General features: G+C 31.2%; 1 protein-coding gene and 3 non-coding genes across 9 annotated transcripts in view; 1 reads left to right on the top strand and 3 right to left on the bottom strand.

The window, feature by feature from the left end:
- The window catches only part of LOC122719871, a 96,942-nt gene that overhangs the window by 37,319 nt on the left and 37,945 nt on the right, over window positions 1–21,678 (top strand). For 3 of the 6 annotated variants that reach the window (XM_043946098.1, XM_043946094.1, XM_043946095.1), the window contains exons 2-3: window positions 4–368; window positions 12,204–12,349. In XM_043946098.1, the coding sequence (XP_043802033.1) occupies window positions 12,254–12,349 (96 nt within the window). In that variant the 5' untranslated portion in view covers window positions 4–368; window positions 12,204–12,253. The remainder of the gene's footprint in view (window positions 1–3; window positions 369–12,203; window positions 12,350–21,678) is intronic. The other 3 variants (XM_043946097.1, XM_043946096.1, XM_043946093.1) reach the window with 1 other exon arrangement.
- Trnae-uuc lies at window positions 12,765–12,836 on the bottom strand. Its single transcript has one exon. It is a non-coding gene; the product is annotated as a tRNA-Glu (tRNA).
- Trnae-uuc lies at window positions 12,986–13,057 on the bottom strand. The gene has a single exon. It is a non-coding gene; the product is annotated as a tRNA-Glu (tRNA).
- Trnae-cuc lies at window positions 15,215–15,286 on the bottom strand. The gene has a single exon. It is a non-coding gene; the product is annotated as a tRNA-Glu (tRNA).

The following is a 21,678-nucleotide window of genomic DNA, read 5'->3' as shown; positions in this document are numbered from 1 at the left end:
AAGGTGGCGCAGTTTAAATTTAGTTAAATTCATCTCGACGAGGAAGAAACATTTGGTGATACTAGAAGGAATAATAGAAGTTCAAGGTGAAAGAAAATTCAGTCGGTGGGTTGAGAGAACGCGCTTGCGTGAGGATTCGTGTGTATATGTGTGTAATGGTGGAGAAAGTTGTACGCGCACGATGCAGCTGATGACCTTCAACTCCCTGCTGATGTTCGATCTCGTGTTCCTGTTTTTCCTGTTCCTGGTCGGGGTCTCCTGCCTCGTGTATTATCTGCCCGCAACTCGAGCACATGATTTCGCGCCATATGAGATCATCACGGCGAGAACACCGCCGCGTTACGACTCGCCGATCGACAATGTTTAAGGTGAGTCCAGTGTTCGATAAAAAAAATAAATAAATAAAGCTTTTCGTATAAAAAAACATTACAAAAAACATTAAAAAAAAATTAAAAATTTTATCATCAAAATCTAGCCAGAAGATAGAGAAAACCATACCATTGAAATCGCTTTTTGTTTTATCCCGATATCTCAATCGGTTGCCGAGATATAACGATTCAAAGTATTCATAGCGTTTAAAACAGCGCGGAGATTATGAATGGGTTCGTGACCTACATTTTTTCCAGGAATCGCGTACTACGCTTTTCCAGGAATCGCGTCTGTCGCTTGTCTGAAGTTTGAGATAGGTCAGTGAGACGAGGTGCGAGCGAGAGATCCGAGTAAGCGACGAGGACAGAGATAATAAACGATTAAAAATTACCTTTCTCTTTACACGACGATATCTCGGGAACCGGAAGTCGTATCGAGATAAATGAAAAAGCATTTTAAAGGGGAAGATTTTGCGCTTCCAATGATCGTTCATTCGTTGACCGGAAGTCATTATCTTCGGAGTTATAGCGGTTCAAAGTTTTTCTAATTTTAATAGGGTTTAATCGGGTTTAAGGTAAACGATTAAAAATTATCCGTTTGTTTACACGATGATATTTCGAGAACCGGAAATCGTATCGAGATAAACTAAAAAGAGTTTTAAAGGGCAAGATATTGTGTTTCCAATGATCGTTCATTTGTCGACCGGAAGTCATTATTTTCTAAATTATAGCGGTTCAAAGTTTCATCAATTTTAATATGATTCAATGAAGTTTTTAAGTAAATTATACGAGAAATCATGTTTATTTCAGAATTCTTTTTCTAAAATAATCTCTAAAAAAAATACCATCCAAGTAAAAAACAATATTTAAAGAAACTATTTATAAAATAGTCAAGCTTTAATAAAAAACAGAGTCTCCCTGCATTTGAATTTAACTTTCAAATACTAATAAAAGTTCACGTAAATTTCATTCACGTGTTTCTCGATATTTTTCAAATAAAATTCCAACTTTATAAAAGAAATTTCCTTTGGAAAGAAAACTTGAAGAGGCACAGTAACATATTTCTTTCTATGATAGCGTATCGTTTCAGTTTCTAGTAACTGACGTTAAAAGCCATTTTTTTTTTTTTTTTTTGCACGATTCACAAGAAAAGTGTGAAGAAATATACCGTAACGTTTCCAGTGTACAACTAAAACGGTACATACCGTGCTCTTTAACCCTTTCCACGCCCTTCTCTCAGTAACTATGTACCTTTCATACCTTCCGTACACTCCGCAACATTCTCCACCAGTCTCTTTCACCCTGACACTCCAAAGATCTTTCACCGTAACATTTGTTTCTGTATTTCCAACAAGTTATTGCGTATTCGTTTGTGTTTTTTTCGTCACGCGTATCTTTTTTATTTCATTCTGCTATACGTGATTCATTCTTCAATTCGAATCTGATCAATTAATCAAAACCAATTGAATTTAACTTAAATCGATTTCAATTGATTGGAATTATATATAAAGGATCACGTATTTTTTTTAAATAAATTAGAAAATTCTTCGATAAATAAATTCAATAAATAAAAATACTCATAATTTCGAGTAACGATTTAAATTATATTTGACACGAATTATAATTCACGATTTCATTTCAATTTAACGTTTTACAAATTTTTACATGATTTTACATTTTCGAATATAAATATTTATTTTTATTTGTTATTTATTTATATAAACACATGATATAAAATGTATGTGTGCACATATCATTCATACGCCAAATATCCATTCATTTTATGATATATTTATACATAACATTTACACATAACAACTAAGCAAAATTTACAACAGATATTTCATTTTATAGGTATCTTTTTTGAATTGTTTGTCGAATCAAAAGCTTTCAAATGCATCAATAACAATTGTTTCCTCTCTTGTTTGATTTCCAACCAAAACTTGGGAAGTCAAAATGTCATTTACACAGCCTGTAGAATAATTTTAAAAATAGTAAAGTGAAAATATCGAAGTGTTTTCTAAATTTTTTGGAAAAAAGAAACTTTTTCTCAAGATATATCGGTAACATTCTCTCTTCTTTTCAGTTTATAAAGAAGTTATTATCCTTAGAAAACCCACGTTTCAGCTGTTGAATTCGTTTCCTTCTTAAAATATCCTTTAAGGATAAAAGGAAGACTACCGTCAAAAGAGAAACAAGCTCAATCTCTTAAACTTTATCCCATGAATCCCATGAAAATTTCTTAAGATCGCTTTATCAACATTTTTCCTTTAAGGAAAATCTCTTTTCCACGCGTATTCGTTCAAGATATGATGTGTATACACCACAATACGTATAGAAACTTGTAGTGAAAGCTACTGTAATATTGGCTGATCGTGGAAAGAGAGAAGCTATTTATTCTGTACGTTGCAAAAGTTATCATTTTTTCTCCAACTTTCAAATATTAACTCCGCGATACTATGAATTTCTCCTGAATTTTTTTCGAAATCGATGCAAATATTCAAATCGAAATAAAAATAAATTTAAAAAATTTTTTTTTAGAATTTTAAAATATATCAATTGTTATACTACGTGTTCCTTAAAAAACTTTTAAAAATATCATTCATAATTATATATAAATGTTTCGAATTTAAATAATAAAATAATTACATTTTTTAAATAAATACTTATTTCATTTTGTTCTATTCCTTTTATTTATTGCAAAATTCAAGGAATGAATTATAGAATTTCATGTTGCGTCCAACATATGGTGGCCTTCTAACCCAGGATTTGTAAGGCTGCCAGACCGCGATAATACAGGTCACCCCATAAATCAACCCTTTCAAACCTGCCAAACCATCAGTCTCTACAATAGATCTTCTTACCAACTATAATAGTTCACCTGCTGCGAAAGATTTCTAATCGTAACACTGCTTCTTTTCAAATCATTCCTAAGAAAAAAAAAAAAAAAATAAAAATTATTTCTCATCATATGTAAATATAGCTTCACGAAATTAATACTCGAGTTTACGATCATCAATTTCAATAACACTTTTAAAAAAAAACTCACAACCATAAAATCAATCTAACCATAAAATTTTGCATATATTTTGATCGTTTAATGCCAATTTTATTTTTCCATCATAACGATCAAATCAAAATTGATTAACATCTGCCACTGTTCCATCGTACAAATTCTATATTGCAATAGATTATGCAGGATTACAGTGTTAATCCTCAATGCCATCATTATTCAAATTGCCACTATCCCAAATTAATATTCAGAGATTAGAAGGATAACAGCCGCAAATTTGCAAATAATCCATCCTCATCCATCGGATCTCGTGTGATTTCACGTGGAATGATTCTCGTTCGAGTGGATCGCACTCGTTTGATCGTTGCGTTACAATTGATTCGTCGCTGTATGTGTCCTCTCCTACTTTTGTCTCTTTTCTATTTTTTTTTTTTTTTTTTTTTTTTCTCTCGAAACGATCACTCGAAATGACGAACAAGTTCGTGACAACTCGACACGGATACGGATCCGTTCAGTGATTTTTTTTTTTTTTTTTTTTTTCCATATTTGATCGAAGCAACGATCGCTTCAAGCTGAAATTTAAATTCCTGTCGACTGACCGATATACATCTTGCCATCCGATTTAATGTTTGACCGAGCTTCCATCTGGTTTCAGGGATATCTGGTGACGCTAATATCGTTATCTTTTGCATCTCGATGAATATTTGAACGAATATGTGATACGATTAAACCGCAGATCTCTATAGTTCTGATATAATGGGTTGAATGTATTTCCTCGTTAATGAAAAATCATAATTTTTATTTATTTTTTAATTATTATATTATAATATTTATAATATCGTAGCTTTTGTATTTTCTTTTTTTAACTTTAATTTAGAAAAATTAAAAACAATGAAGATTGAAATATTAACTCTTCTAGTCTCCTCTAGTATCATGTGAAAAATAATTTCTTACGATTAAAATTTAATTTCGCCTCGACTCGAAAACTGGTTTCATTAAATTCCAATCCAGGAATTTAATTCAATTTTCGCTTTCTGCGATATTAGATGTTTTTATTGGATCGTTGAGATATTTTTCAATCAGATTCTAAAAAACGAGAAACTATAAAACAATTTCGTTCGAGGTTTGCATTTTCATCCGCGTGGATTAATTTGTGTCGATTGTAAATGTAAATTTGTTTCATTCTCGTTGATTGGCGAAAAAAAGGATTTCATCTATTTAACCGATTCTGCACGAGTTAATTCGTAATTAAATGAATCGGGTGTTGATTGAAACGAGTTTTCGAGGTCGGATTTCACCGACAACCGGATAACAGAATCATTGTCACCTTTTTTTTTCGATCCCATGGTTTGATGCTCTTCTCCTCTTTAAATAATTCGAAGAAAAATATTTTATTCAAAATTATCGAAATTCCTAATAAAACTACACCATTACACTGGAACACGTTCAATGGAAATTAAAGAAAAACGATTAACAGAGAAAAATATTAAATTCGAGAAATACATATCCGACTCAATAAATATGTATAAATATACAACTCAAAAAATGTATAAATATACAACGTATAAATATTATCAAATACAAACCAAACACCTTCCTTATTCCTTCTTACCTCTAATAATAATAAATCCAAATAACACGAATGTACCAAATCAATGTAAACACAAGTTTAATGAAACACTTCCATTTAACCTCGTTTCGAACGATAATAACTCCATTTTTTCGCAATCGATAAAAGATCGGATTGATCGCTTCACGATTATTCATTCTCAAACCGATCGCGGCGTCAAATCGACGATAATCGATCCAACGACGAGCATAGGTTTGGAATCGTGGAGGAACGAAAAATTTCCGGTTCGTTCGGGAGTTTGGAATGCGAACTGGGCTAAAATCATGGCAACACGGTCGTTAACAGCCGTGGGAGAGGGGGAGGGGTGTTTAATTAGAGGACAATCCGTTAATGGCGCGGCATCAGAGCGCCTCGCCTAATTCCGCGAAATTTCATCGAGGGACGAGTCGATCAACGGGAGTTCCAACCCGTTCCATCTTCGGATCGGCGGTAATCGAATAACCAGCGGGCCGTCTACTGTAATTTTTCCGATACGTTCTTGATATTGCGTTACTGGAGGGCTTGGATTTATTAAAAAAAAAAAAAAAATTACAAGGAATCGTTTAACGAAATTTGATTGGAATTATTCTTCTGGATTGATGATGATGATGATGATGATGATGATGATGATTTGTACTAATTTTGATAAGTATTTTGATTGATAAGAAAGAGGATATGATTATCTAAAGCATTATTTCGATTTTCAAAAATATTTCGTAGAATAGAATATTGTGATTGGGTATATTTCGAGTGTAAAAATTGATCATTTCGAAATAAAATTGTGATATATTGTTTTGATATTTTTGATCCCATTTGTTTTTTTTTTTTCATTAGAATTTCCATTCTTTTGTATAATTGTTTGTTGTATGGTGTTGAATTTATTTATTGAAAATTTGTGTACGGATTAAATTAATTTTTTTCATTTATCAACGTTTCGAAATTTTAACCACATTTCATTCAATTTATTACGCGTGGAATAAATTTAGGCAATTAAATTTATTTTTTTCAAAGTTTAAAAGTATAATAATGTCCTTTATTTCACTTCGTTCGTATTTAAGATATATTCTGAAAGTAAGATATTATTCTGAAAATATTAAATATTATTATACGATTATTAAAAATTATCTTAAATTGGAGAAAAATAAACCATTTTTTATTCTGAATTTTCTCGTTCATAGTTCTATATATATTTGATTTTATATATATATTTTTTCCCAGGAATTTTTATCGAAACTAAAATTTTCAGACTTTCCATCCATTGGAATCGCATTTTCAGATTGGACAAGCCTAGGATTCGCATAATTCGAATTGAATAATCTTCCAATCTCCTTTAAACATCGGCTGATCGATGACCCAGTTATGTCAGTATTGTGTATTTGCTTGATCGCGAAAGGATCTGTAATTTGTCGGATGTAATAAAGTCCGGTTTATCGGTATAACTATATAAATACATATATTGTGTTATATTTAATCAATACGTAGATACAGACAAGAAGCATAATTTGATTATTGACTGTTTTTTTTTTTCATTAAAATAATGAGAATAAGTTAATAGAAATACTTCAGAGTATAAAGTAATTAATTGCCAGAGAACGTTTTGATAGGACGTTTCATAGGACAAATGCAAACGTATAGTATGTATTTAAAATGATATTTAATTTTTTTAAAATATAATTCTGTTATTGAATATATTTGTAAAACAAATTGTATTTTAACATTATTTAATTATACTTTTTCAAATATAAAATATGTATATAACAATGAGTTTTAATTATATTTAGATGGAAATATATATTTTTCAATTGTATTTTGGGAAGAGGGAAATATTTTATGCGTTGACAAAAATACCGTTGATTATACTGTTTAATTTAATTGTGAAAATGAAAGTTCAGAGGTAATTTAATGCTTATTTAAAATTTCATTGTTTCGTATCGCTAGCAGCCGTCGCTTAAAAAAATCCAGCCAGTTAAAAATTAATAAACACCCGGTGCGAGATATTGAATTTTATATTAATTAACGACCCTCGATTTCTCTCATGATGAATTTCCATTGAAAATTATACAATATTCCGAGAGAAACGGATATATCATCATCATTTTGATATCTACTTTTATAATCTTAATTCAATTTTGAACAAAAAAATTAATGAGATTTATTTCAAAATTTATTATTTTGAAATTCTTCTAAATCAGAAAAATTAAAATGTTTATTTTAATTTTAATATTTCTATCTTTCTAATTTATCTTTATAAATTATTATCACAGTATTCCAATTAATCATACTTATCATATAATCCTTTTACAAACAATTTATACAACAATATTTATAAAATTTCATTTCACATAAAGAATATTATAAGAAAATTATTCATCATTTCCTCTACATTTTAAAATCCATATTTACACCGTACATTTTCCCCTGTTATAATAATTCACAATCTAAACAAAAATTCACAAAAATTTTTTACACCATTTCACTTCTTAGAATAATATTTTCAAGAAAATATTTTCGCTTCTCAATATCCACTCAATATTCACAATTTTACGTCACAATTTACAATCTTTACATCTCCATCTTAGAATTCATTTATTTCAACAATTGTGTAAAAAAATTTATTTTCTCCTCTAACATTCACTATCTCTATACTATCTATTCTAACGAGAACTTGCTCGTAACATCTCGACGAGAACGATACCATTACTTCATCTTCACCCCCGTTTTAAACGAATCGATGCGTTATAACCGACGTTCATCCCTTATCGGGGATACGAAGGATATTTTCTTTGGCGAGTGGGTGGAGCGGGGCGGGGAGGAAGGAAAGGGGGGAGGAATTAGTTCCTCGCGACAAATATGTCGCGAGGGAGGTAATACTTGGGGAAAGTTTGCAGGGATCCTTCGAGCAGAAGGAATTATCCCCGATGGGGTAAGGAGAGGGAGGCTCTCTCTCTCTCTCTCTCTCTCTCTCTCTCTCTCTCTCTCTCTCTCTCTCTCTCTTCCTTTCTCTTTGACGAGCAAATATCGGGGGCCCGACCTAGGAATTTCAAAGTAGAAGGGGAGGGGAGGGAGAGGGGGAATTGCACGATAAGTTTCCAGCGTTTGCATTTAAAGCAAATACACGGAAAGAAGAATGGATGATCGGTATCGGTGGAAAAGTTTTTCCGTGATCGAAAGTTTATCCGGCCTGCAGGATTCACGATTGTCGTGAAAGTTTGGGGGGAGGGGGTGGATCGGGGTGGGTCTATGAATTAGTAAGTTCGCCGTTATTTATAGGCTGGTCGCTTGGTTGGTCGAATACGTTTGGTTGGTTTGGTCAAGGTTTGGTGGATTGTATTAAATTGTTGTTTGGCGATTAATATTCTCGATCGATCGAGATAAAGTTGTCGTGACACGTAATTGTAATAATAATTAATTAAATAATTTTTGATATTAAGAGATGAATTATAGGCATTTGTGCATATTTGTATCTGTGATTAATAATTAATGTGTGTAATAATTTCTAATGGAATGAAATAACATCTGTTTGTAGAAAGAAAATATAAATAACTACTTCTTCTTTTTTTTTTTTTTTTTACCTATGTTCAACACGATTGGATATTTTTGGAAAATTTATGCATCGAATCAAGAGAAACAAATTTCTACTTGATTAATCTTCTATTTCTTTAATTGTATGGAATATTAATATTGTATTGGAATTGAAAAGGATGGAAAAATTATTATATCAAGGAATTTTGCAGTGAATGAACGGTGAACCAGGTATCGATAAAAGGGTATCAGTTTTCTAGCAAAAGATAGCAACTTGGAAGCGTGGTCGACATCCATTATTTCACACCGATCGGGTTACCTGTCGATTGTCTCTCAACCGAAGATTTACAATAGGCAAATCTGCGCGAACCGGTGCAAACAGCGTGTTACTGGCGGATGCAAGGTGCTCTGCGTTTGATTAAAAATCGATCGGTCCAACCGAGACCAACGAGTTTTCATTTTCGATCTACGGATATTCGCTATTTCGGACGTCTCATCGAGACAAGATGAGATGCATCGAAATTCTATGTATGAAGGCGATCTCACTACGATAAAAATCGAAATTAAAAATTTGTAAAAAATTAATTTTAATTTTTCCACGTATAATGTATTATGTTAATTTCGTCTTTGTAGAGATAGATAATTATTCTATATATAATTATTAAGTGGTTTTTTTTTTTACCATTTTCTTTATGACGAAAACCGATCTGGACCTTTTGAAAACAATCAGGATCCTTCCAAACTTTCCCTCAAAGAATCCACTCTTAAGTGAAGTGTTTCTTAGAATTCGTCGAGTGATCTTGGAATTCTTCTTCCAAATCTTTCAACAAAATTCGCTCTTAAGATTTTAAGTCAATTATACTTTGGAATATCTCTCAAGAGACTCAAATTTATGACTTATCTTTTATTGTAACAAGCAGAAAATATATTTCTAATTTCGATAATTTCGATTCATGTTCTTCTTCTTTAACACCAGATGTTTCCTTCCTATTATTTATACGTAAAATTTTTTTACATCTTTAAAAGTAACAGAGATACTCGATAATACGAAAATTATCAAATCATTCTGCACAATGTACATCAAATGCAAGTAAAAAAAAAAGATAAATAAGCCATTAACAAACGAGATCATCTTTGTAGATGCGTCATAAATTCGATATAAACAATTTGAATATTAAACAAAGTATGACGACGAGAAATTAAAAACAATTATAAATTTACATTATCGTTTTCACACGTTTCCTTTTTCACAGTTGGCATTTCAGTGGCTTTTCCCAAATGCATACGTACTCTCAATTATTCCATGAAACGACACACACATACACATTTTCTAAAGTAGCTAAACGGATCCTTCAAAGCAATTTCGAGTTAAGACCACACATTGAAGGAAGCTTTAAGCCATATACGAGTCGCCTTACTCGTATACTCGTCACGTTTATTCGTAATAATGTCACGAGTGTGTTCAGAAGACTTGGGTTCAAAGAGTTAGGATGAAATGTTAAGCGGTTGTTAATTATAAAATGATTATATATTTCGTTTAGAGAAATAGAAATGGAACGACCACGAGCGTGTATATTTAATTTAAATTGTGCATTGTACTTTTATTGATATTGTAATATAAAATGAAAACATATTTGTAATAATGGAGATAATATGAAAAGTACGTTTACACGTGCTCGTATTTTATTAATAATATTAATTTCATATACTTGAATTAATGAAATTTTGGAAATATTGTTGAAATTAAAATTTGAAACTTGATGAAAGTTGATCAAAATAATTAAGAAGCTCGAAAACATAGAAATTTCGAAAAGTACTTCGTAAAATATTAAAATGAAATGATTCATAATTAATTAAAATCGAGTATTATATTTCAAGTTTTCTTTCTTCTTTTTATAAAATTGATGGCCTCTCGGCCAATAATTAAAACGGTAAAAATTTTTAAGTTGGAAAAAGTATGGGGGCAAACAAACACAGACAAGAATATAAAAGTCTTTCACAAGCACAACGTGCCAGAACGTTCGTTCGTTCGTTGGTTTTTAAAATTTTTCTTTCTAGATCCTTCATCGATTTTTCAAACGTGAACACAATAAGCCCTCGTCTAGCACGAAACAAGTTGGGCAACAATACGGTTGAACTGGATTGAAGCAACGTGTCGTAGCAGCCAGCCGAGAACAAACAAATGTAAACAGACCGGGGCGTGCATATTGGATGTATCGGGTTTGTTGGCCACGAGCTTCGATTATTTCAATCCCTTTTGTTCGCCTCCTCGCTTCCGCTCCATTTCACTCTTTACGAGACTGAAACGCGGTCTTTTCTTAATTAATTTGATCCCGATCGATGTTCGCGATTCTTTAACCACGTTTTGCCAACAATCGGTTGAACGAATGGATCTTCACGATGCAATAAAAGATAAATTAAAGATCCGTTTCGTTCCGCTTGTTTTCTTTTGTCACGTGTTGTGCCAAGAATTATATTGACGCAGATAATCGTGGAATAAAAGGTATAATTGGTTTCAAATTTTATTCAAATTAAATTTATGGTTTAAAAAATTAATTAGTTCTGGTTTTAAACTCGTAATTTATGTATGTTTGGAATTTATAAAAATTCACTTGTCCATTAAATCGCCGTGTATGTTAGGGGCCATAGAGTATGCAGTTTCGAAACTCCAAGAATGTGTGGTTTAACCGACACGCTTTAACATTGTTAACAATAGATACATGTGAAAACTGGAAAATTATAAAGGCTATTATATGGAAGCCAAAGTTATTAGTAATTATTCTTAACTTTTTTTATTGTATATGAAATCATGGTTGAGTGTTAAAATTCAAATTAAATTATTATGTTTAACAAAATACTTGAATGAGAAAATTATGTTACTGCGAAAATGATTGTAATGAGATTAATAATATGAATTAAACTGGATATAACGAGGAATTATTTTGTTGCGATTAAATTAAATTATTTCAAGATTTATAGAATTCACGAAGGTATATTTTATTATAAGGAAAGGGATAAAGTAATTAGTTTAGCTTTCATAGAAAATGAAAAGAATTTTATATATATGTACGATAAAAACATTAAATTTTGAGCTTTTCATAATTAATGTTAAACTTGTCTTTGTCTATTTATTTTGCAGCTTAAAAACTCGACAATTAGATCAGTTCTCGTGAATGGAATTTAATGTTACATTGATAGAAAAATCAATGTAATATGTTTCATAATATCGATTCGAAAATTTAACATCAAAATAATATTTTTTTTTCTTTTTTAACGTATAGATTTCATTAAATTGTAAAAGATTTATAAATTATAAAACTTTTCAACGATGAATTTCAAGGTTTGGCGGAAGCAATAAGCAATTAACGCGAAAACCATAAAAGAACGATTTATGGCGAAGACTCACAATTAGACTACATGTGGCTATTCAAAGAGCCACTGAAAGAGATTGTGCAGACACTCGAATGACAGTTAGTGATTCGAAGTCACGTAATAACTATCAAGTGTCGAAGGATTCATTGTTTGGAAAAGTTTTTAAAAAAATGTAAGGATGTATGGGTTGCCTTAGAGAAGAGGAATATTATTCCTAGTTTAGTTATATGGGAGAATGAGAAAGATGAGGATGAAAAAAGTGTTCTGGTAGAAAGAGAATATTGTATTCATCCTAAAATTTTATTTTTCTGTTATGCAGGATGCAAACCGACTTGAACGGAGGACCTGGTCTCGCTGTAGTAGCAGGAGATGTGCTTGCTCTGCGGGGAACAGGACTTGCCGCTGCCGAAACATGGGCCCTCTTATGTCAGGCAGCCCAGGCCCTCCAAGACCTCTTTCTTTCAAGTAAGTCTTTAAGTTACTGAATCTTTGTAAATTATTCTTACTTTTAAAATTTCTAGTTATTAATATGATAAAACTATAAAAATTTTTCTTCGTCACAAATATATATATATTTTTTTTTCTCCATAAAATTTAAGGGATTTATACTAAATTACTGAAGAGGTATTAATGATAAAATTTATGTAGCAACACAACTTTTAATATTTTTATATAAAATTTCAATAATACATTCAATAATATACGCAATATTTAAAAATATGATAATATTCTGAATTCTTAGATTACGTATATACGAATATATTCTTATATAAAAATATTCATTTATTAATAATATTTTTCTAAATAATATGCCATTTTTGGATTAGGTAACGTATGAATAATAATAATGCATATTTATAATTATAAAAAAAAAATAAATTTCCGGTACCGGGAATCGAACCCGAGCCTCCTGGGTGAAAGCCAGGTATCCTAGCCACTAGACCATACCGGATCATGCTGGAACATGATTAAATTTCGTATATATTGTTCATATCAAATAATGATAATTTTTAAATAATTTTTTTTTTAATAACAATAAATATTTCTATTTTTAAAAAATGAAATAAAAAGAAAAGGAGAAAAAATTGAGAAAAAATAAATTTCCGGTACCGGGAATCGAACCCGAGCCTCCTGGGTGAAAGCCAGGTATCCTAGCCACTAGACCATACCGGATCTTGGTGGGAGAAGTTTGTTTTAAGTATAACACTTATATATAATATATATATATAACCTTTAAAAATATATTTTTTTAAATTATTCAACTAAATTAATTAATTTTTTAAATTAATAATAATCAATAATAATTTATCATTAATTAAAAAATAAAATATCACAAGACATTTACACATTTATTCAATATTTTTACATCTCAATACGGTATTTTATTATGATATAATTATAATTTATTCATCACATATTTTCATAAAATTTAATAAATTCTTCAGAATTAAATATCTCATATTCTCATCAACGATACATAACAATGTTTTATCAATGTTAAAATTAATAATGTTCTTAATTAGTGTATACATCCTTGATTTATATGCAATTCACATAGAGCGTCTACAAGTAACATCACGAGTTATATTTCAACTTTGAATGGCAAATCAGTCGCATTTGAATGTATTTCGAGCGGTAAACCAGCTATTTCCGCTGTTTCCGTGGTCGTGAAACAAGCTCATCATTAGAGAGAATAAATATCTATTAACCATTTAATATCTTCGAAATAATGTTTGAATAATTTGACATTCAATCTTATTAATTAATAAACTTTTCCATATTATAACTTAGCACTTAAATTTTATTAAAAAAAGAAAAGATTATGATATTTGGTTTAATAAACTTTGCTATTGTTTGCTATTTAAAATTCATTTAGAAAATGTTTTTTCTTCTTTAATATAGATAATTTTTAAATCAATCTATTAAATAGATATTGTAAAGAAACATTTAATCTGACATATAATATATATTAATCTAATAATTTATTGAATATGAATTGATTGATAAAATGTTTGTGCAAAATATTAAATAATATTGGCTATATTTGTGAAATCTCGATTGAATCGTATGGAATTCTTGCTTCTTGCGATCATGGATTCAGAATTAAACAAACTGGTGCACGATTCTTTCACGGTTGGTTACCCGCCAGATCAATATAGGCAACTGATTCAAATGTAAAGGGCGAATGAATGGATTATATTTGTCCTGAACAAAACTATTTTGTACGACCAACTTAGTTGTTCTATTCGATAAATAATTTTATATTATTGTTCGAAATACATTGTTATCGAAGGACCATTATTATACCACATTATACTATCATTGAAAAAATTGATTCTATTGATATTCTGAAAATTCTAAAAATGAATCTTAAAATAAAATAATACATTACCAATAATATTTCAAATAATCTCATTTCAACGGTATTTAAATCTATTTATAATACAAAACATTCTTTGTGATATTCGTTCAATCAATCATCAGACACGTCATCAATCATAAAATATCTTTGCTCCATTTGTACACATTCTTCAACACACTCTCGGATGTATTGGTCTATTACCGATCAAAATATATCAGTTATCAACTTACTTGGCATGGAATCGTATTACTCATCAAAATAGCATACAGTTATCATGAGTAACTCACTTGCCATGGAATTATAGCGCCTTGATCCAACCATTAATTTGCTCGCAAGATCCAACACACGCAATACGCCTATTTATACTCGTGTACCCGCACGATTTCAATGGTGTGCAATGACGATACGATACAATACGAAATGGAAAGCGGAAACGTAATATTATAGAGATTGGGTAACGTGGTATGGATCGATGCCACTAAATCTCGCCTACAAAGGGTATTCAGCCCGTTTGGTAAATCGCACGATCATGCCGATTACGGTTTGCACGATCGGATCAGGAAGTCAAACGTCGTGCAACCGACGTTAAATATTCAATAATCACAGGGCGTGGAGAAACGTGACCGTCAAGGTACCGTTGAATCTGCAACCGTTTCTTCCCTCAAATATATTCTATTCGATGAGGTGTCTACTTTCGAATTCTACTTTCTTGGCTACGAGATGTAAATCACTCCGTTTTATGCCAATTTTTAATCCTTACGATTTATAAGATATCCCATAGTAATATTCGTAATGTATATTTCCCATGTATATTCGTAATGTAATATTTGTAATGTTGTTTAATATTACGAGTAATATGCAACTTTTATTTTTAGTTAATAAAAATATTTATGCGTTTGCTTGATTTTTATTGATTTTTAAAAGAGAAAAAGAAGAGGTTTTAAATTTCAAAAAAATAAAAAGAATAATTCCGGTACCGGGAATCGAACCCGAGCCTCCTGGGTGAGAGCCAGGTATCCTAGCCACTAGACCATACCGGAGATGTTAACCCTTCTTAAGGGTAAAGAAATTGAACGAAAGAAATAATACAATTTGATATGTTATTTTAAATATTAATAAAAATATATTTAATATTTTAACGTATAATATACGTAATAATTGATGTAATAAAAATTAGAGACATTAAAATTTTATATAAAGTTCAAAAATTTCAAAGTTTAATTTAAATTAATGAAACTTTAATTCTACCAATTTTTGATAATATTTTGATTTTAAATCTTTATAATTCGAAAAATAATCGCATTTAATTAATCGAAATCTTTTATTAACATGTTAATATTAATAAAATTATATTTTATAAATACTTGTGAATTTTTATCAACGAATATCGTTATCCTAGCGGCTTAAAAGATGTCATAGTCTTACAAAATCGTAACGCACAGATGTTTCACACAAGTGTTACGGTATTGCCTGCAAATTAATATCATAGCATCTGTTGTACAGATGGTTGAACTTGAACTTTTATCCTACCTCATTCTTCATTTTTACACAAATCTAGATTAATACGCATACAAATTCAATTACAAATCCGTAACTACGAATGTTTATGCAAATTCATATTTTTCATCGTTTTACAATTATAAAAATCTGAACAAAGATTAAGATTAATTAGATAAATTCATCGTCTAAATATCATAATTATCCACTAATAAACTTCCTTTCGACAAATCTTCCTATTCTCAAATCATTGGTTGCATCATAGTGAAATCTCACCTCAAAAATCTTGAAACAATTAATTCAATCATAATACCACGTTACTTTCGTATCTTTTCGAATATAAGAGTGAATTATTAACTCGATATAATCTCTTTAATAAAGCGACGAAAATAATCCTTAAAGGATTTATGCGCAACAAAGACGTTTCCACGGCCTCGATGAACACTATGGTCACAAAGCACGGCGCGAGATTACGCGCGTTACCTCAATACGCTTTGGAAGCGCGGTTCTTGACTCGCGTGCACGAGTTAATAAGCGTGTTTACAATGCCGGCAATCCCGACCTCCATCCTCCGTTGGAAATTGCCACGAGGTATCCTGCATGCGAATACGATGCCGCATAGCATGACTCACGAGCGTTGTACGAGAGAGGAGCCGACCCAGGAGGCCCCTCGAGCCTCGAATGCCAAGGATTTGTCCTTGCATCCGTGGCCGAAGATCGCTAGTGACGATCACGATCGAGAAATTATAGCGGTTTCTGATGTTTACTCCAGATTCCAATCCGGTATTCGGTACACGATGCTCTGGATGCGGAATGGAAACTTGTGATTCTTCCTCTTGAATGATGGTATGTCGCAGATCAGTGTCTCTCAATCACTTTTCTTCACATCGAGTCGAGTAATTATTTCGATGATAATTTTTCTTATTGAATTTGTTTTTGAATTGGAAATTCAGATATTTTGGAATATAGTATTGATTTGATTGGAGGAATATCGAAGATCGTTTTGAGGATACAGTATATTGAAATTGACTTGTGGAGATGATCTTTCTTTATATTAATGTTTTGAATATTATTTTTATTTATGATATAGGAGCGTGACAATTGCAAAATCGATGTTGAAGGCATTAAAAGAAAGCAGATAATAAAAAGAGGTCAGTTCTACTCGAAGCTTAATCTTCTAGAAATAATGCTGTGGTTTCAGAAATATTTCAAGTGTGATATCAATTTTAAAAATACTAGTATTTCTGTTTATAATTTCGATATAGTATATATTATATTATTAAACGATGGATTGCAATAAAAAATAGTTCAAAATTGAAATATTCATATAAATTAATTCAGGTGGTAATTATTATTATCTTAACTTATTCCACAATATATATCGCATATATCCTATCTGCGACACACTATATATGCAATTTTCATAAAAATTTGAGATTGATATTGCCATTAGAAATAAATAGAAACAGAATAGCATAGAAATGAAAATCATTTAGAGCAAGAAATTACTATTTTACATTCTTAAAATTCCCTTTTACCAAACTTTCGAACGTTTAATTAAAATAATCAAAATAATAAAATTCATAGAAAATTGCTTAACGCATATTGCAAACCACGTTCATTGTCACACCACCCACGCCGTTTACTCCTGTTACAAAAGCACATTTCCAGAGTTGCACGCGGTATTCCGCGAATTAGAATGCATTCAGAAATTCTACGCATGTACATGAGGCTGGAGTGTTATCAAAGTACGCCTTTAATAAAGTCCATGGCACAATACGGCCGACGAGGCCGTATATATAGCACTCGACACCCCATATAAACATCCTTTCTTGTGAAAATCACGCGTGTCTTAAAAAATGTTTCTTTCCTCAATCCACCAGACGCTGCATAATCAACAAAGTGCACTGTTGCTTTGAGCAACGTGCACTTCTAACGTAATCATGTATCATCGAGAAGACAAAGTGAGAATCTTGAAACGCGGGATTAAAATTTTTTCCAATTTTTATGATTCGACTTTTACTCCGTTTCTTATTTATATCGGTTTAATTTTATCCTGCGATGGATTCGCGATAAAACGATTGTGGACAATCGTTTGGAATAATGCATAAGAATAGCTCTGGCTTGTCGGTTTTGATGTTATGAATTCAAGAAGTGGATGAAATAAACGTGAACGAGAATTTTTTGTAAAATAAAGTTATGATAAAGTTGGTTAGAATGATAAATTACCGTAAATATAAATATTTTTTTATTCCTTCTTTTATGATATTTAAATGATATTTGCTTTATTATTACTAGCAAATCTATTGAATAATGAAATAGGAACTGTGAATTTTTATAGAATTTTAACAGCCTTGAACTTCGACAAAATTTAAAGTAGACAATATTTTATGCAAGGAATTTTTGATTATGTGTACTTTATTCAGTTATTCATTATATATTCAGATACTAGCATATATGAGTACTTAACGTGACATGAAAATTTCATGTTTAACTTATCAACTTAATTTTCATTTGATCTTCATAGATTATCATAGAATACAATAACCAATACACACCGCAATTATCCAATTATCCAATAAGCTTAATAAAAATATCTCCTTCTTCATAAATCAACCAAGAAAATTAAAATCCAAATTATATCGTAAAATATCTTCGAAATAGAGTACAAAAACAATCAGAAATTTCGACTCAAACCATTCAAACGTGAAACGAAGTTTCAGACACAATCGAAGCCAATCTTAACCTCCTCTCTCGACCCCTATTTTATCAAACGTTCACAAATGTCACAAAGATCGCGTTACCAGATTAAACGTAAACGCCTTCATTACGAATTCACCGCACACCCTCCGACATAACTCGTACGTCGGCTGGAATATATCACTCGAAGAGGGCACTCGCGTGTACCAACCGCTACAAAGCTGGAATTAAACATGCATACACGTGTTGTTTGGTAACGATTCTATGGTTCCATCTTTGGAACCACGGATTTCAACGTTGAGAGAGAAAGAGAGAGGGCGAGGACAAACAATCGCAGAAAACGCGGCAATAACCGAAAGCCTGGATACACTGACATGCAGTCATACAATCTGATGCGCAAAGTTTGTTTAGCTCGCAAAATACGTGTCTAGTGGCCATTGCTCACACCCACTGGGGAAGCAACCGCGCGTAATCCTGACATATGAGGTCCGCTTTATCGAAGTTATCTGTCCTTATCCCCTCTTTGTACAATGACAACCAGATGTTGCAGCTTGTTACATCCCCCTTTATAAGATTGATGCAATCGTGGTTTTGATATTTTCGAAACGTAGATAAGTGGCAGTCAGTGTATTAGTGTATTGGATTTTTGTAGAGATTTTTGTGAAACGTTTTTTTGAGCAAGAACTTTGGAGTTTTTTTTTTTATTTCAAATTAAGATGAGATTCGTTGAAAAGTGTCTGAACGATGGAAAGTTTTCAAAAACGTTCTTCTTCAATACGAAAAGGTACAATTATCTTTACAATTGTTGTTTTATACATTGATTTATCAATTGCTGTTGATGATTATCTAAAATTGTAATTATCGAATCGTAATAAATAAAGAATATGTGTCTACGTCAGGTATATTGATCGCAACTATGTGAAGAGCAATTTCAACATGGTAATCCCGACAAATGAAGTTGACTCAGAGCTTGCCACATTTATGTTTGCTTTTCCTTATACTATGTCTCTCAAAGTGTAATATATGTTATTTTAAAGCACTTTCTTTCTCGTTAAAAAAGAAAAAAAAAAGAATTTATTTATATATAAAACATCTTCCATTTTTAATAGATGCTTAAGTATTTTACATAGATTCTGGGTTTTAAATTGCACTTAACATTAACTTCTAAATTTTTCTTTTTTTTTTTTTTTTTTTNTTTTTTTTTTTTCAAATATAATTGTTCCAGACTTTTTAACGAGAGTGTATACATATATATGAAAGTTTTTATCATTTTTTCCCCTTTTCTTTTCTTTTTTTTTTTTTCTCTCTTTTTTTTTTTAAATGCGTATCGAATATTCGCAGCACGACGTGAAACATGCTTTTCACGGAGATGTATTTTAACAGAGTTGCAGGATATCAATTTTTCACGTTTTCCAATAAACATTTTTCTTGTACACCGCGGCTACCGTGAAATATCGGATGTGTTAAGTGAATAAAAAACTTGGCGCGCAACTTTGCGTTATCTCAATGCAATATTTCATGTATATGTACGTGAATCTGAAAGAGAAGAAAAGAAAAGAAAAAAAAAAAAGGAATTATAAATGGAAAAAAATCGTACACGTGCGCCGACATAAATTTAAAACTTGATTGAACGTATTAAACAACCCGTGTATTATTTTTTTTTTTTTTTTTTTTTACGGATGGAAATGAGAGTATAAACATGACACTTTTACGATGTGACACTGAGAAATAGGGGGTCAGCACACGAGTGGAATTATACAATAATTCGAGGAAAAGATTCATTTCCAGACGTAATTATGATCCGAGCCCCGTACTCGATATCAATGCCACTTTATTATATGCGAATGAGTCTCGAAATATGTGACCAGAAATTGGAATAAAGGTGAAATCTTCTTTCGAAAAGGGGCACGTGCCAGGAGTGATTCAACTTTTCCTTCTCACCCTCCTTTATCTTTTATTTCTGCTTTATTAATTCGTACTTTTTATCTTAAGCATTTAACATTTTAACATTTTTTGCGAATCTTTCCTTCCTGCGATCGAATCAAATGATTCAAATTTTTAATAAAAATTTTTTATCTTCAATGTATAATAATATTAATATAAATATTAATGGTAAATGGAAAATCGTTTAAAATCAGGAAATTAAATATTCGTTTCCATCACATTGTCCGAGCACATTGGTTTTAATTAATTATGATAATTAAATTCAACAAATGATCGTTCGTTTCATTCAAGGAACCACGTTAACTCATATATTTCACGAATAGTATTTGTGCTTCGAGTAGACAGAATTTCCATCGACAAATGGCGTAACTTTCATCGTGGAATTCGGTTCTCGTCTTAGAAATAATTGTGCAATATTCATGGATTAATGTCGTTTACATTCCAATTATTAATTAAGAATATATATAGAGAAATTTCAATGTTCCAATGAGAAATGTTTCGACAATAGTTTCTCGAGAGAGACTAGGCACGTCCAAGTTTGAGGATTAAATTAATTCGTATTTCTGACGTGCACTAACTATATTAACTATATTAAACTATATTAAAGTATATAGTAAAATATGGTCGCCGGTTACTGATTGGTCGAGCCAAATGTTCCATCAAATTAGACTCGAAGATGAAATATATACTCTTAAGAAATTGGTTATCGTTCAAAATTTTCAAATATTCAAACATACTTTGGAATAATAACATGTACGTCTTATATATTTATCTCTATAAAAATTAAACTCACAATTATACGCTAAATTTTATACGAAAGGGCAAATTAAATTTCAAACCGAGTATTAATCTTATTTATATCTCCTTTATTAGAAAGTTGATAGGTTTATACCATCGTTTGATAATAAATCATCAATACAGTTTTCAAACAAGATTAATCGTACATTGCGACTCAGTGGACCGGTTCAATAATGGAAACTAGAATTCGAGACATTTGGCCATCGGTTTGTCCATGGTTAGAGACTTCTCAATTCGAGCTTTGCTGATCTCCTTCATCTATCGAGCTGTACAAGTTCCCTGCACGCCTGAAGGTTCTATCCCGATCATTAATTATCTCGAGATACGTCTGAGATTCTACACCCCCGAGTGGCATACTCTCAAAATCGTAAACGATTGTATGAGCTCCCTTTCGTGTGTTATTTTTACGCAAACTTAACTCTGCTCTTGTAAGGATGATACAATACAAGGGAAATTAGCTTGCCAAGAGTAAGGAAAAATATTTTTCTTCCTT

Source organism: Apis laboriosa, unplaced genomic scaffold (genome assembly GCF_014066325.1).
Source record: "Apis laboriosa isolate Shangri-la unplaced genomic scaffold, ASM1406632v1 scaffold9_cov152, whole genome shotgun sequence".
NCBI lineage: Eukaryota > Metazoa > Arthropoda > Insecta > Hymenoptera > Apidae > Apis > Apis laboriosa.
Note: the sequence above shows the minus strand (reverse complement) of the source record. Positions and strands in the feature narration are given on the sequence as shown.